Source organism: Fusarium musae, chromosome 5 (genome assembly GCF_019915245.1).
Source record: "Fusarium musae strain F31 chromosome 5, whole genome shotgun sequence".
In the NCBI taxonomy this organism is placed as follows: domain Eukaryota; kingdom Fungi; phylum Ascomycota; class Sordariomycetes; order Hypocreales; family Nectriaceae; genus Fusarium; species Fusarium musae.
In genome coordinates, this window is record NC_058391.1 from 2,081,165 (window position 1) to 2,096,851 (window position 15,687).

Here is a 15,687-nt window from a genome sequence, read left to right on the forward strand (position 1 = left end):
CCAGATTGTGGGAGGCGATTATCGACAAATTGGAGGTTCTTTGGTGTTGAAGCTGCCACTATTGACTTTGGTCCGCGCTCATGCTGTAATTTTTTTTCTGATGGAAGCCAGGATCTGCGGGGCGATAAGGAGCTTATCGGGAACGGTACGTACTCGTACGTACTCCCGGGCACCTCCAACCAGGCATTCTCAATCGGATCCTGGGACTTTCGGATCCGAGCATCATTCATTGGTTTGCGGCAATACAATCATCGACTGTTCCCTTCTCACAAACGTTCCTCTCCTTTCCTTCGGTTAGATCGTCGCGTATTCTCCTTTTGAGAAACTCACGCCATATCTTCCCTGCACATGAATTATGCAGCTACTACTGTAAAGCACATTTCCAACCGTTCAGGCGATCGCACTTAAAACAACTCCTTGCTTAATTATACCCGCCAAATAGACCACGCCTTGCAGAACGCTCAGGCCAGTCCACTCTGATACGTGATACCAGCCTAGAGGAAAGAAAACTCAGGACCTTAATCCTAAGTAATACAAATCTTTAGGTAAATTTAGTCTAAGCCTAGGGGACTCTATGCTTAGTTTATTTTGACACCTTATATCAAGGCTCGGTGTTTTCTTGCCCCCTCAGGCCAGCCAAACTCTCTCGCCCTTCTCTTTGGTGGCCCCTCATCTTTCACGTTCACGATCGGTGATCGCCAAGCCATCAGTTCGAAAATGAGACATGTGAGGATTCACGTTGGATAACCGCTTTCAAATATGTGTGCAAATTAGGAAACGCACTCTTCTGAGACAACTGTTTGATGACATGACCCGCGAAGGCGTGGGATTTCGGGTTGTTTACCATTCCAGTATAAACGCTACACTGACCAAAAGAAGTCAAGGCCCTGAAAATCAACCACAACTTCAGCTCAGCTCGAGACAACACGCTTGTTTATGTTGATGGTGATTGACACGAGCCCAATCGAGAGACCAACAATGCAGCGCCAACAGTACAGTAGCTCTGCTTGCCTATGCATTAGCCTTCCAGAATGAGAACCCCTACTTGCCAAAGCGACCTAGTCGCTGCAGGTTTCTTCCGCCCTTGACGTCTTTAGCCTTTTGGACCTAAACGATTGGTCTTTGACGTAACACTGTCGTGTGTTTGTTTTGTTGTGTTTGAGTGTCTTGCCTCCTCCTTGCCTTAACCTCCATACCACTTAGCCTGAGTTGGCCTGGCAAGCCCCAGATGGCACCCACGCCAAGTTCCGTGCTTCCAGTCTCGAATCATTGCTTTTGTGGTGTTTTATGCAGTTCAAGGCACGCAGCATGTAAGGAGAGTTTGCGTTGGAGTTCTCGGAAATTGCCTCTTGTTCATCAACAGGTGGCTATAAGAACAAGGTAACCCTGTCCATCAGTTTATGTATGACTTGCTCTGCAAACCATATATCTGATTGTTGAACAACTTAGATAGCTGTGGTTTCTTGTCCGCTGGCCTGGTCTCTAAGACACGACGGGTATTTCTCCTTTTGTTAGACTGTTGCCTCGCGGCGCGTCACGCTTCTCATCATAATACTGAACCTTGCCTTGCCTGATTAACTTGACGCTTCTGTCCAACAAGATTCAGCGAGCCGGTGTAATTCAAGAAAGTACATCCACTTGTCAAAATGGAGTCATACGCAAAAACAAGACCATCTCTCACGCTTTCCTCATCAGCCATGGACCTTGACACAGATCGGAGAACACCATCGCCCGTGCCCTCACTAGGCTATGATGCCCTCAACACACCCACAGCCGAGATGCTCACACCGCCAGCTTTTGCTTCAACGTTCTCGCTGCCCATAAATGCCGCCAAGAACATATCCCTCGGTGCCAATGCTTCTCCAAGAATTGCAAACGACAACGACTTGCTGCCTTCTTCGCTGCCTCAAACCGAAACATGTGGAAGCGAGAGACCAGATATGTCTTGCATGGGAGGGACTCCGGACTTTCTCCTCCTGTACTGCTTCGACTTGGACAGAGCGGTAAACTTTTACTCGCGTTGCTTCGGCTGGAAGTTCTTTGGGGATGTGAACGCCCAACAGTCTGATGATCCATATATGAGGCAATGGGGATCTTCACACTTTGACGTACAGCCCATGAACTTCTTCAACTCAAGCCAGAGCGGAGGATCTCGCATCACAGGAGCCTTGATGCAAGTGAGAGACACGGGAGACAGCCGTGCTCAGCTCGAATACAAGCGACAGATAGCCATGGCTCGCGGTGTAACACCAGCATGCCACATCCGAGTGGCTGATCTTAGTATTGCCGAGACGTTGATCGAGAATAACTACGGCGAGATCAAGCAGCTGCGATACGGCGTTCGACAATGCATCATGGATATTGGAGAGTTTGTTGACCCTGAGGGAAACTTGATCGGACTGGTATCTCTTCACCCGGAGAATGCCACTACTGCTATGTAACGTGGATTTTCGAGTTGAATGGGAAATGGTTATTGTGGAGGATAAAGGAATACCCGATGGTTCATTTTTCATTCTTCCGCTCATGCGAGCGTCCAATGTTTTAGGGAACTGCCACGGATCTGCCTAGAGAGCTAATGATGGCATTTGGAGTTTGGAGTTTTGCGTCCAGAATATCATGGACACTTGGCGTTGTGTTGCAGAGGAGAAGGGAGGGAGTGTTGATAACCCCATGCTTCTAGCTCAGCTTATTTAGTACCTAATTTGGAAGTGAATTAGAGTCCATAGCCGACCTCGGATCGGAAAGCAACCGGGTCGGAAATCTAGGATACGCTCTGTAGTCACAACAATTACTACTAATACACATAATCACCAATGAATAAAACGGTGACTGAACCCCGAGATGTCCCTCTCCAAGCATCAGCAAGTTTTCCTAACAAAGCTAGCTCGTCGAGGTGAAAACCCGACCTGTTTGGCTGTCATGAGAAGCCCTGTTCCGTCATGACAAGTCAACTCCCGAAACGAATAGCCGGGAGGTTCGGAAAACCCATTACCCGCCCACTAAACTACAGCGCCAGACTGCTCTGTCTAGGCCTGCCCCGGACTTGAGCCCCCGCTGTTCTCACTGTCCTGCCACTCATGACCCCTCTATCCTCGGTCTCCACATGCAGAGACCGGGGAGATCCTCCACTTCGCTTCCGGTCAAAGGTGAAGGTTCTCTTGTACGGGGACCACCCGGCAGCCGTTGGAGGAGAGCTTATGAGGGTGACCCGCCTAAATATTCCTGTAAGTGCTGTTTTGGTATCATACCGAATGCCGATTATCGCTTCCGAACTTTGGTCGCGGAATTGTATTTGAGCTTAGACGGAGGTCGATTTACGGCCAGACCCGGCCTTAATAAACGGATATCCCCCGCCAACGGCCCGTCGACTTCTATCGTCATTGCCGGCTCAAGTTCTCTCTCTCATAACATCTCTTCCTAGACTTCTTGTTCTCTGATCTGTCTCTGGAAGAAAGAGCCCTGGCGCATGAAGCTCTCAATTGATCGTGCATATAAGCATATACTCCAGCTACTTTCCTAACCGACAGCAGGGTTGTCGGCACTGAAGCTATTCCCGACCTTCTCATCCGTCCTCTCCAAACACACACATCATGTCTTCTTCAGCTTTCCGGTTACGGACGCTCCGAGCTTTTGCTCGCAATCCCACCAACGTAGGTGTCTCGGGCAGCTCAATGCGCATCTCGGCTGTATGCTAACAAATCTCAAGCCTAATGCCGTCCTCGCACGATCCTTCTCGGCAACCGCTCGCCGCGCCGAGATCAACAAGGTCTTCCCCTCTGCCAAGGAAGCTCTCAAGGACATGAAGCCCAACACAACCCTCCTCTGCGGTGGTTTCGGTCTCTGCGGTGTTCCTGACTCTCTTATCAACGAGGTTCTTGAGAAGCCTGAAATCAAGGGTCTCACAGCCGTCTCCAACAATGCTGGTACCGACAACTTTGGTCTCGGCAGACTTCTCAAGACTAAGCAAATCCGCAAGATGATTGCTAGTTACATTGGCGAGAACAAGACCTTTGAAAAGATGTACCTCACTGGCGAGGTCGAGCTTGAGCTGACCCCTCAGGGAACTCTTGCTGAGCGATGCGCCGCTGGTGGTAAGGGTGTGCCCGCCTTTTACACCCCTGCTGCCTTTGGCACAGTCGTCCAGACTGGTGATCTTCCTCTGCGCAACAAGGCTGATGGTTCCCCTGATGTCTACTCTTACCCCAAAGACGTCAAGGTCTTCAAGGGAAAGTCTTACCTTCTGGAGGAGAGCATTGACGGTGACTATGCCTTCGTCAAGGCCTACAAGGCTGACAAGCTCGGTAACTGCCAATTCCGTCTCGCTGCCCACAACTTCAACGGCGCCATGGGCCGCAACGCCAAGATGACCATCGTCGAAGCTGAGCACATCGTCGAGCCTGGTGAGATTCCTCCTGAGGCTGTCCACCTGCCCGGTATCTACGTCAAGCGCGTCATTCAGAGCACTGAAGAGAAGTCGATCGAGAAGTACACCTGGGCTAAGGACCCTAACGACCCTGAGGCTACCAAGGCCCTCGGCTCTGGTGACACAGCTGCCAAGCGTGAGCGCATCGTTCGTCGTGCTGCTAAGGAGTTCAAGAACGGCATGTACGCTAACCTGGGCATTGGTATGCCTATGCTTGCCCCTGGCTTTGTCGGTCCTGAGGTCGAGGTTCAGCTCCAGTCTGAGAACGGTATCCTTGGCCTAGGTCCCTATCCTCAAAAGGGACAAGAGGATGCTGACCTGATCAACGCTGGCAAGGAGACCGTTACTCTCAAGCCCGGTGCTGCTGTCTTCGGTAGCGAGGAGAGCTTCGGTATGATTCGAAGCGGTCGTATCAACCTCACTATCCTTGGAGCTATGCAGGTCAGCGCCACTGGTGATCTTGCTAATTGGATGCTTCCCGGAAAGGTCAAGGGCTTCGGTGGTGCCATGGATCTTGTCAGCAACCCTAGTGAGACCAAGGTTGTTGTGACAATGGAGCACACGGATAAGAAGGGCAACCCCAAGATTGTGAAGCAGTGTGCATTCCCTCTGACAGGACGTGCTTGTGTGTCGAGAATTATTACTGAGCTGGTAAGTTTCCCCAGATCTTCCTCATGTCATCAGTTGATGAACGATGAACTGACTCTCATCCCAGGGCGTGTTCGATGTCGACTTCGCCAACGGCCTTACCCTTATCGAGATCGCAGACGGTGTCACAGTCGACGAGGTCAAGAGCAAGACAGAGGCTCCCTTCCACGTCGCCGAGGACCTCAAGCCCATGCTATAGATGACGCAAATAAAAGAGAAGGAATGATATTACGATTGAATACCATAGCGCACGGTCATATGAAAAGTACCTATTTTGAAGAAGGATTACCCGGCTTTGAGATGACAAGCTTGCGGATCGGGAAGAGGGTCTAATGGCTTGAAGCCATCGCATCAGAGGGCGGCCGTTATAAGCCACCCACAGTCTGAGCGGCTTCGCTTGTTCCCGTTGAGGCATGGAAAAACAATAGGCTTGTTCAGACGGTGTTTCCCCGAGGGAGAGCAGTTAAAAGATTTTAAAACCACAAACAATGTAAAAAATTCAAAATAACCCAATGAGAGACTGCATGTGTCATACTTGATTGTTTTTCTTTAGTTCATTATTATGCGCAAAGTCGGCTCATTAAACTATAGGTAAGTTCTTATCAGTGTTACAGAAATGGTGAAACGCAACGAGGAGAAAGAAAACCACTAACATTAAGTCAGGGTGCCAAAATAAACTGGTCTAAAGGCTTACTAAGATATATGTCAACTCACCTAACTCTTTTTATCACTCAGACAAGATATCCTAGGTTTTCCTGCCTCCCCTTGGTGCCGTCTCACTTAACCTCGCCACTTTCTCAATTTCCATTCGATCCAGCAATGTTTGACCCAGAGTCTGGACCAGCGTTTTCGGAGTATGTCATGACCCGGGAGGCTCTCACGGCTGAGAGCAATGCAGACTGGAGCCGGCGCCGTCCATACCCTTCCTTCAAGCCTCGAGGCACAAAGGGGCCTCGATCTTTGGTAGATATAGCTATCAGTGTTGTTGGCGATAATTTCGGCAAGATTCGCTCTGTAACACATCTTGAGTCATTGCCAAAAGCCATACTATGGCGCATTTGGAGGTACCTCGAGGCAAGGTCAGTACGATATACATCCTGCGGATGGCGCGGAAACATCTAGAGATCTGCTACTGATACTGATACTGGAATAGAGGAGTATCTCTCCATGCTTGGAAGTACCTTTCCAAACTCCTCATGGAAGAAGGAGATGAGAAGAATCTTGGCCTGTACCGCTTTCGACATCACATATGCCATCCCGGTAACAACCTCACCCATTACATTCAACCTCTAACAGCACCGCACTCGGACTTCATAACACACATAGTCATCTCTGGCGGTTGCACCTTCAATGCGCATGATCTCCTTGGACTGGCGGACATGCCTAATCTCGGTGTCCTCGAGATAATTCAGCCAACAGAGCGGACTGCGTTCCCAAACATTTCGGACCGTCTTGTCCGGGGATGGTCTGAGAAACCTGATCCATTCCCCTTGCTTCGAGTCCTACGAATATGGGGAGATGAGACGACATCCAAAGCATCTCTACAATGGGTGTCGCAATTTCCATCTCTTGCCCTATACGACGTTATTGGTGCAAGGGACGCGTGGGACGCCAGCAAGGTGGCGGCGCAAGAACACGGATGGGAGCAGGCAGATGCGCCGCCACATAGGTTGGACGACTCACTGTTGCGCTATCTCATGCTCTTTGCGCCGCTAGAAGAAACCCGAAACAGGAATATGCGTGACCTCGCTGCAAGTATTGACAATGATTTGGTGTCGTTGTGCAGCGACTCGCGATGTGCTGTTAAATTTGTTCAGGGTCGTCAGGTTCCACTTCTTCTTAACTACCTCTGCGATACTGCAAAGGAGACTACGCCTTGGTGGGATATTGATGCTGCATCTCGAGAAGCTCGCACATGCCATGGGGTTGCATTTGAGGCTTGGGCATTCTGGCTTTACTCCTTTCTCGGTCAACTTTGTTCTGATCGAGATTTGGAAGCCCGTAGGGCCCTTCCCTACAAGGCTGTAGCAGGTCCATTCATTCTACCCTCGCGGCCGATTGCATGCCTTCACTTGGGTCACACTTCTCAGCGTGGTGGTATTGATACGAGACCGTCATATATCAGCCGGGGGCTATTCGCAACACGACAATTCACGTTTACACGCAAATCTGGCATTCCGCCCAATGGAAAGAAGCCTGCTATAATACCGAAGGGAGTCAACTTGGTGTGTTCAGAGAGGTCCGCACCTATTCTAGCAATAAGGAAGGCCAAGAGAAAACGGGTTATCGATGTTTTAGAGGATATGGGTCTCGGGCGCCCAAAGAACCCATGACACACAAGTCTCTTTCACAGTAGTATCATATTTGACATAAGCTTTGATCTCTCTTCTTTAAACCTGAGAGTATGTTTCAACAGAGGTATTGATCCTCAGAGAAAACCTCTCGCCCTAATCTTAGGTATTAAAAATAGTTAATCAAAAGGCTAGCATAGTCTGGTCTAAGTTTGCCTAAATTTAACCCAAGTCTTTTATCTCTTAGGATAAAAGTCTTGACTTGCTTTGCCTTCTCTTGTTCATATATTGGGTTTCACTAGTACGCGCTCATTCAGTTGCATCAATCCCCTTCCCTCTGACTTTCACCTCCTTAATACATATAGGTTGATAATTTTCGGGGTGAACGTGATTCATTGATGTCTGGAACACTGGCCTACGAACAAACTTCTTTTGTTCTGTCAAAGTGCCGCAAACCATGTTCTACCGTGACAAAGTGACAGTTTTGAGGTATATATAAGGAGACACTTTCTGGACATCTTCAGTGCGGAAGTTTAATAAAAAGATACTTCAACTCGCAAATTCAAACCGTACCGGTTTGCTGTCTCCCGTAGGTCTTCCATGGTCTCACAACCTATATACTTCTATGCTCGCTGTCTCGAACTGGGATTTTCTTGTAAGGTTCCCATATGAGAAGTACCATTTTCTGTAGAGAGCAGAAATGCCGGACTCTAGCATGACCAGTCATGATGGCTCAGAGTCATGCTTCGCTTTCCCTGACTCTCGCACTGCACTGACTTTCTTCAACAGCGACCTGACGGACTCTGTTCTAGCGAGTGATGAGGGTTTCGTCAGTGACGATGACGATCCTGATGATGAGTCCTCCATCCCTTCGGCCTATTTAGCAGCATTCCCTGTTGAACGGCCTCTGTCACCACTGCCCGAGTCTAGGAATACCAGCACGTTGTCGATGAGCTCAGAACTCGATAGTAGCTCACAGCATGGTCTATCTGAAAGCGACTCAGATATCGATAAGCCGGGAACCCCAGTTACATCTCCCGATCACGGCTGTTTGTCCTCAGACTCTTCTGGTTCTAGTTCTGAAAGCGACGACGACTCTGACATCCTCGCGCCCCCTCGTCGTCATTCCCAAGAAGGCGATAGCCCAGATGAGCCACCCAGAACCTCTACGATCGTGTCACCGACACAGAATTTCAATCCAGAAACGGCTTCCGAGCCTTACTGGGACCTGCCGTCGTATCATGTGCACCAACTCGACTGGAAGCATCCGGTCCATGCTGATAGGCTCCGCGAGCGCAGTGAACAACATGACAGTGAGATCAAAGCACTGTTTTGGGACACGAACCACATTTTCGGGCCGACGGATACTTCTGGGAGCCCTCGGTATAGAAAAGAGCTGAGGGACTGGCGAAGATCACGCCGAGAATATATCATGACCAGACCAAGTGCTCAGAAACAAGCGCAGGATGAACGGTATCTACTGGCGTTGTCGGATCTTATTGACAAAAGAGACAGGTTCTTTAGCAAGAAACGCTAGGGAGCAGACGTCATGTAAGTTTTGTTGAATACAAAACCTGTAAAGAATGCTTGGTGGCCCGAAGATAATTTGATGTGGAGGTGTGGTTTGTTTAAGAGAAACCTCTGTCTATTAGTTGATCTGACGCATATGCCGAGATAGGTCGGCGGCATTGGCATCGCAACCTTCAAGAACGGGGCCATATTCAGTGTCAAATATTTAAGATCAAAATAAACCAGCCTCAAAACCTGACCACCAATATCAATGTACCATCTAATTAATTGCCCTGAGGAGTGGTTATGACTCGTCTACCCTATAGATACCACAACATGTCGACTTGTCCCTAGATTCTCACAAGAGCATGATTGATCTCAAACACAGACGTCGAACTTGATATCGCTGAGAATCTCCAGTAAATGAAGAATGCGTGCGGTAAGAGAGTTTTGGGATTATCCCTAGATTTAGGTCTCAAAGGTTTGCAGATCTTGGGAGAAATGCCACTAGCAGACACACCCTTTGCTCAAGGCATATTTATCGTATGGTCACTTTGGAATATGAGGGTAGCATGGCGCAAAAGTAGGTATCAAATTACGAGTATGCCACAGTGAGAAAGCATCCATGCTCTCCCATATTCAAACTCACCTCAATCATGATTTCATCTTCGAAAGATGTGGAAGAAAAGTATGTCCCGCGTCAAAATTTCTCTCTCCCAACGCAGCAAAAGCTACAAGCAGAACAGAGGGTAAGTGTCAGCGGCAATTCATCTTTCCTCCAGTTTCCCCTCCAAGTACCTCCATGGTGTAATGAAAGCCAGAGTGAATTTGAAGGATTCAGTTTTTCTAGTAGGTTGAAGAAGAAAGAAAAAAAAAAGAGATAAAATCGCGGCTCAGTCGATGTGGTTTTGTTTACCTGAGTGGGGCGCCAAAAGCGGGAGTGGAAGATAGATGCGCCGAGAGCCACTAGGTACTAGGTACCTAGGGGTCCATCCATCTCATGAAAGTGCCTGAGACCGAATTAGATCCATTATTTACACAGGAAGTAGGAGTCATTCTGAAGGTTTGGTGAATAAAATTTACCTCAATACAACCGAAGCCAAAACCTTGTATGGCTGTTTCTGTCTGGAATCAACGGATGAGTCGAGATTTCAATACAAATTAGACTTGCGTCGCGTGCACGACGGACGAACAATTCATGTATGGTCGTTGCGAACACACCCCTCAGTGAGTGAGCTGAGCAAAACACGACAAACAGGGGTTCTCTTATTCGTTCAGTTGTTCCAGCGCCCAGCCGCCCAGCCCGTTCCTGAAAGTCTCCAGCAACTGTTGAATTCACTGAACTATTGTAAGCTGCACTTCGATTTGATGTAGCGAACCAGTGGAGGGCTCGATAGGGACACCGTTGTTTTATTTCAAGCTTCGACGTACTGTACAGTGGACAACTCAGGATTGGGCCATACCAGCCAGGTCTTGCTTTTCTGCGTTCTACTTAAGTTATAATTAGGCTTCTGTGCACGTAAAACTCTTATTAGCACTTGATCTATACGCCTATCACTTCTGTCCATTCACCTTGATAAACCTCCGAGGGAAAAGATGGTTTATGTTCTGAACCATATTCCACCTGCAGTGATTTGAAATTCGATTTGCGATCGTATATAAGAGAAGCAACGTCACCCAAAAGTTCCTGACCAACAGTCCATCACTCCATCTCGTGCTTGTTCGTTTATCAGAGCTGCCGTCATTAGCTACCCCGCTACCCCGCCCTGCTGAACAAGGTTGACCAGCAAACAAACGTTCATTTGCGAGACAGCGTGATAATCGACAACACAGAATATCCCGACCCAAACGATCTGAACAAGTCATAACACAAAAGTCTCGAGATAGACTCCTGCCCCCCAAAAAGCTCGCCTCCCTCGTCCCTATTCTCTCACAGCTTACCCATCATGGCTCCTGGTGGTCCCCCTGGAGGAGGCTCGCGTGGCCGAGGAGGAAAGTTTCGAAAGCCCGCACGAGGAGGTATGTTGACCACGAGCACGTGCCCAACAACCAGACTGACAAACTCCTAGGTGGTAAGAAGTTTTCTCGCGATATCCGACCTCTCGATGCCGACGGAAACGAGGTTAGCATGTGGGCTGTCGACCCAAACAAGAAGGACGACGACAGCGATGAAGAAGAGTCTTCCGAAGAGGAATCTTCCGAAGAGGAAGAGGACAGCGAGGACGACTCTGGTGCTGGCCCTTCCCAGGAACAAACTCAAGAGCAGTCACGCGAGGCTCGAAAGGCCGAGAAGAAGGCTCGAAAGGAGGCTGCCATAGCCAGACAGAAGGCCAAGACAGTCGAAGTTGGCGATCTGCCATCAAGCGATGAGGACGAGAGCGAAAGCGAAGAGGATGACGATATGCCTGCAAACCCCAATCACTCCAAGAAGGCCCGCAAACAAGCGGCGTCCTCTGGTGTCGACGAGATCACAGATGGTGTCGAGAATCTGCAAGCAGCACCAAGCCGACGTGAGCGTGAAGCTCTTGAGGCTGCAGCTGCTAAGGAGAGACACATGCGCTTGACAGCTCAAGGCAAGACGGACGAATCTCGGGCCGATCTGGAGCGTCTCAAGGAGATCCGCGAGCGACGTGCTCTTGACGCCGCGCGGAGACAAGTGAGTCACCCACGTACCCTGTTATTATGTTCACAAGGTGGCCTTGCTAACATACTGTCAGGCGGAGCGCGAAGAAAGAGAGGAGCAAGAAAAGGTCAAGAAGGCCGAGTTCGAGGCAAAGGAGGCCCGTCGACGAGAAGCTGCCGCTGGAAAGAAGGGCAAGAAGAAATAAAGGGCACTAAGAGCATGACATACGAATTCTCATGAAAGCATATGATTTGGCTATTGCTCAGGTATTATCTAGACTCAAATTGTTCAATAATTTGAACAGAAAGGCGTAAAGTGAAACAAGTCTAAACCTGGTTTTCTAGCCCATGTTCCAAGTTTCTCACATGAGGTCTTAAGAACGACCTACCAGCCGCAATCTGTGAATCTCATCATAGCATGGAAATCTGAGGGATTAGTGAGGAATCAGGACGGCACAGACTTCGATGATAAGTGGCGATATATCGCACTTAGATTACTTATGGCCATCATCGAATTCCATCCATACTTCAGCCAAGCTTGGCCCAAAGTTTCAAGCATCGCGACGTAGCAAATAACTAGCACAGACCTATGACCATGAAAGGGGAGCCGATTAAGTGGTGACTGTGATTCAGTGACACATAATCTGGTTGAAACCATTGGCGACTCTTCTGAGATCACACTCACGACGTAAGTGTCTTGGCCTGGAGACATTGGATCTAAGAAACGCCATAGGGCCCTGGTTTTCAGCATTACCTGGTAGGTATGATGCTGCAGGGGCAACTCATAAACTGTGGAGTGACAGATCGTATAAACGCAGCTCAATGAAGGGGTTTCAAACTTAGAATCTCCCCAGTCATAATACGATTTGCGATCGATTCGACTCATACAATGAATGCTTGATGAGGCTCAGTGGACCCTGAATATGGCGTCGGTACGTACCCGCTAACTGCAGGGGGTGGATCGACTGTCTTGAATGGGCCTTCCCCACACAAAGCCGGTCATTCTTTAGCGGGCTCAGGAAAAAAAATTACAACGATCCTCCCCGAAAAACTAAAGCAGCAAATCGCCATCCGAGCTTTCTTTTCCAACCTCTTTTTTGTTATCGAGGGCATTTCATCGCCACGACTCTCCATAGCTGACTTGCTCTAGTACTGGAGATATCGCGGCACCACTGATATCCAAACTTCTCAACCACCAGTTAATATGACAGAGTCTGAGCTGCAGGTCCGTTCTTCCAAATGCCCTCCAGCCCCGCCTGTGATGGGACAAATCTTTGAATCATGGCGATAGGGAACCCTGAAGCTGACTGTTTGCGCTTTTAGGATTACCTGAGCGGCCAACGCGGAGCCTTCGAGGGCATCCTTGGCCTCATCCCAGCCAAGATGTACTATGAGCAAGACAACAGTGTATGTTAAACCAATGCCTTCTCAAGTAATGGCCAACATCATCATCGCCTGGAACGACACATCACATGAATTGCAATCAATCAGAATCAGGCTAATACAAACGTAGGATCAATGGAGCAAGAAGAAACAGACAAAACAACAGGCTGCCGATGCCCGACGCGGAAAGCTGGATCCCGACAGCGAGCGGAATCGAAATGCCAAGGAAGTCCTAGATGAACGGGCCAAGAACAAGCGAAAGCTGCGTGAGTTGAAGAAGCATGACGATGCTGATAACGAAGATGATTGGGAGGACCATGAGCCTGTCCCTGGTGTAGAGATGGAGAAGCCTGGCGAGGGGCTCAAGGTCAAGACAGCGGAGACCAATAAGAAGCAGAAGCGCAAAGACGCGACAGATACAGAAGCCCAGGATATTTCAGAGACCAACAAGAAGCAGAAGCTCAACGAAGAGACAGAGGCCGAGGTTAAGGACACAACTGAGACATCGTCTTCCAAGATATCGAAAAGGGAAGAGAAGAGGGCGGCCAAGAAGGAAATGAAGAAGGAGAAGAAGGCTGAGAAAAAGGCTGAGAAGAAGGTCAACAAGACAGAGACTCCTGCAGCCGAGAAAAAGGACGTGCCAACTCCGACACCGAAGGCTCAGAAGAAAGCTGCGAAGAAGCAAAAGGAAGTCGAGGAGGAGGAAGACACAACAGCCCACGGTGACGGCGAGGTTTTACCTATGGACATCTCGGGTCTGGAGAATGAGGACGAGGCCACCGCCAACTCAAGTAATGATTCCGAGCCACAATCTCCTACCTTTGACACCAACGATTCCACGACTACTCCCGCGGAGACAACCGCCGAGCCTGGCAGCACTACTACCTCCACCTCATCCACTATTCCTCCTTCAGAGAAACCCAAGTCTATTAAGCTCCCTGCCGACACCTCTGCCATCCGAGCTCGACTCGCTGCCAAAATTGAAGCGCTTCGTGCCGCCCGAAAAGCTGACGGACCTGATGGCAAGCCAATTCGCACACGCCAAGAGCTCATTGAGTCGAGAAGAAAGAAGCAAGAGGCTCGAAAAGCCCACAAGCAGGAGATGCGCAAGCAGGCTAAGCTGGAGGAGCAGCGAAAGCGTGAGGAGGCTTTGGCATCTAGTTCACCAGGTGTTATGAGCCCCGCGGTTGAACTCGACGAGAGTGCTAGCAACTTCACATTTGGCCGTGTCGCTTTTGGTGATGGTGCTCAACTTTCACGCGATCTCGGCCACGTGCTGAGCCAGGGCAAGAAGAAGGGGCCCTCTGACCCCAAGACAGCCCTTATCAAGGTCCAAAACCAGAAAAAGCGTCTTCAGGAGCTTGACCCCGAGAAGCGTGCCGACATCGCGGAGAAAGACATCTGGCTGACAGCCCGTCGTCGTGCCGAGGGTGAGAAGATCCGCGACGATGAAGCTCTCTTGAAGCGTGCCGTGAAGCGCAAGGAGGCTGCCAAGAAGAAGAGTGAGAAGGCCTGGCGTGAACGATCTGATGGCGTCAAGATGGCTCAAAAGGACCGTCAACGCAAACGTGAGGATAACTTGCGTCAAAGACGGGATGATAAGCTGCTCGGTAAGGCGGGCAAAAAGAAGAAGAAGGGTGGAGCCGCCGGAGGTAAGAAGAAGAGCCGTCCTGGTTTCGAGGGAAGCTTGGGCGTTGGGGGCAAGAAGAAGTAAACCGAAGAAGTTATGACGCGGCGAGGGGAAGGTGGAAGATGGAAGATGAAGAGAAAGGCTGGCTGAGTTTTTACCCTTCGATTTATTCAAGATACACGGCGCTGGCGGAGTTATGGTCGGCAAAAAGGAGAGGAGCATGAAAAAACATCTTCAGGACTTAGCTCGGCGACGCATGTACTACCTTAGTTGATATAATCCATCACTATACGAAACCAGAGAGCCTGTCTCGAAGGTGTCGTCAAGCCAGTTCAAGCCCCAAGTCCCAGTAGCGCAAGTCCCCAAGATGTCTTATCAAAAGTTGCAGTATCCTTGCGTTGAGTGTGTAGATCCAAGCCGTTCATTCATACTTAAACTATTTCAAGTCCATCACCAGATGTAAGAGCAAACATCTCGGGGTTCCAAGTTTTCATAATAGACAAACGCCGTCGCAGGGTGTCTTAAAGGTTGTCTGTGACATTTTCTTTTTCATTACAATAGAGATACCAGGCCCAAGTCGACGACAAAACGGCTACCTTTCACACACCAAACGACCTATGGATTTCGCCCCCTAACCCTAGCCTTCCAAGTAACGCATCGACAGCACACACACACATACACAACAAAGCCATGGTCAGAGTCAGAGTCAGAGTCATAGTCATCCCGTCCACCTCCTTTTTCGTTTCCCAAAAGTAAAAAGGACGAATAGATAAGCCCCGATAAAAATAAAAAGGACATTAAAAGAAGAAGTTTGGGTGAGTTATGGAGTGAGTCCTACCACCGACACCACTTGTTCAAGCGCCCAACAAAAATGATACTTTGCGCTGAGTTAATCGATCGGCCAAGCTCCCAAGTGCTTCATGTCTTAACCCAGCTGCAAACCTGTTCAATTGAGCAGCAGGCAAGTTCCAATTCCCTGGAATTGCTCCATATGATAGCGGTGGTGTGAGTTGGGCGAAGGGAGCCTTGAGACGGTTGTCGTCGAAGTCATTTCGTGAGAATGGGTTTAAGAGGGATAAGGATCGGATAGTTGGAACAAGAGATTTCGAGGGGGGGGCTTGGCCTGGTTGGGAGCTGGGTAGTTGAACGAAGGTGTAGCCAAACGTCACGTTCGGCAGTGG

General features: G+C 49.3%; 6 protein-coding genes across 6 annotated transcripts; all 6 read left to right on the plus strand.

Annotated features, from left to right (window-relative positions):
- Positions 1 to 1,697: 1,697 nt before the first annotated feature.
- Positions 1,698 to 2,441, plus strand: J7337_007051 (uncharacterized protein; the record flags this gene model as incomplete). Its single annotated transcript, XM_044824707.1, has 1 exon — positions 1,698 to 2,441. The coding sequence occupies one exon, from the start codon at positions 1,698 to 1,700 to the stop codon at positions 2,439 to 2,441; it is 744 nt and encodes a 247-aa protein (XP_044680364.1).
- Positions 2,442 to 3,590: 1,149 nt separating this feature from the next.
- J7337_007052 (uncharacterized protein) lies at positions 3,591 to 5,270 on the plus strand (the record flags this gene model as incomplete). Its single annotated transcript, XM_044824708.1, has 3 exons — positions 3,591 to 3,650; positions 3,707 to 5,074; positions 5,139 to 5,270. 3 exons carry the CDS (start codon positions 3,591 to 3,593, stop codon positions 5,268 to 5,270), a joined length of 1,560 nt encoding a protein of 519 aa, XP_044680365.1.
- Positions 5,271 to 5,890: 620 nt separating this feature from the next.
- Positions 5,891 to 7,404, plus strand: J7337_007053 (uncharacterized protein; the record flags this gene model as incomplete). Its single annotated transcript, XM_044824709.1, has 2 exons — positions 5,891 to 6,150; positions 6,225 to 7,404. The coding sequence occupies 2 exons, from the start codon at positions 5,891 to 5,893 to the stop codon at positions 7,402 to 7,404; spliced, it is 1,440 nt and encodes a 479-aa protein (XP_044680366.1).
- Positions 7,405 to 8,062: 658 nt separating this feature from the next.
- On the plus strand, positions 8,063 to 8,899 carry J7337_007054 (uncharacterized protein; the record flags this gene model as incomplete). The annotated part of the gene is made up of 1 exon (XM_044824710.1): positions 8,063 to 8,899. The coding sequence occupies one exon, from the start codon at positions 8,063 to 8,065 to the stop codon at positions 8,897 to 8,899; it is 837 nt and encodes a 278-aa protein (XP_044680367.1).
- Positions 8,900 to 10,817: 1,918 nt separating this feature from the next.
- Positions 10,818 to 11,699, plus strand: J7337_007055 (uncharacterized protein; the record flags this gene model as incomplete). Its single annotated transcript, XM_044824711.1, has 3 exons — positions 10,818 to 10,890; positions 10,941 to 11,527; positions 11,589 to 11,699. 3 exons carry the CDS (start codon positions 10,818 to 10,820, stop codon positions 11,697 to 11,699), a joined length of 771 nt encoding a protein of 256 aa, XP_044680368.1.
- A 998-nt stretch (positions 11,700 to 12,697) lies between these two features.
- On the plus strand, positions 12,698 to 14,590 carry J7337_007056 (uncharacterized protein; the record flags this gene model as incomplete). Its single annotated transcript, XM_044824712.1, has 3 exons — positions 12,698 to 12,718; positions 12,817 to 12,900; positions 13,007 to 14,590. 3 exons carry the CDS (start codon positions 12,698 to 12,700, stop codon positions 14,588 to 14,590), a joined length of 1,689 nt encoding a protein of 562 aa, XP_044680369.1.
- Between the last annotated feature and the right edge of the window lie 1,097 nt (positions 14,591 to 15,687).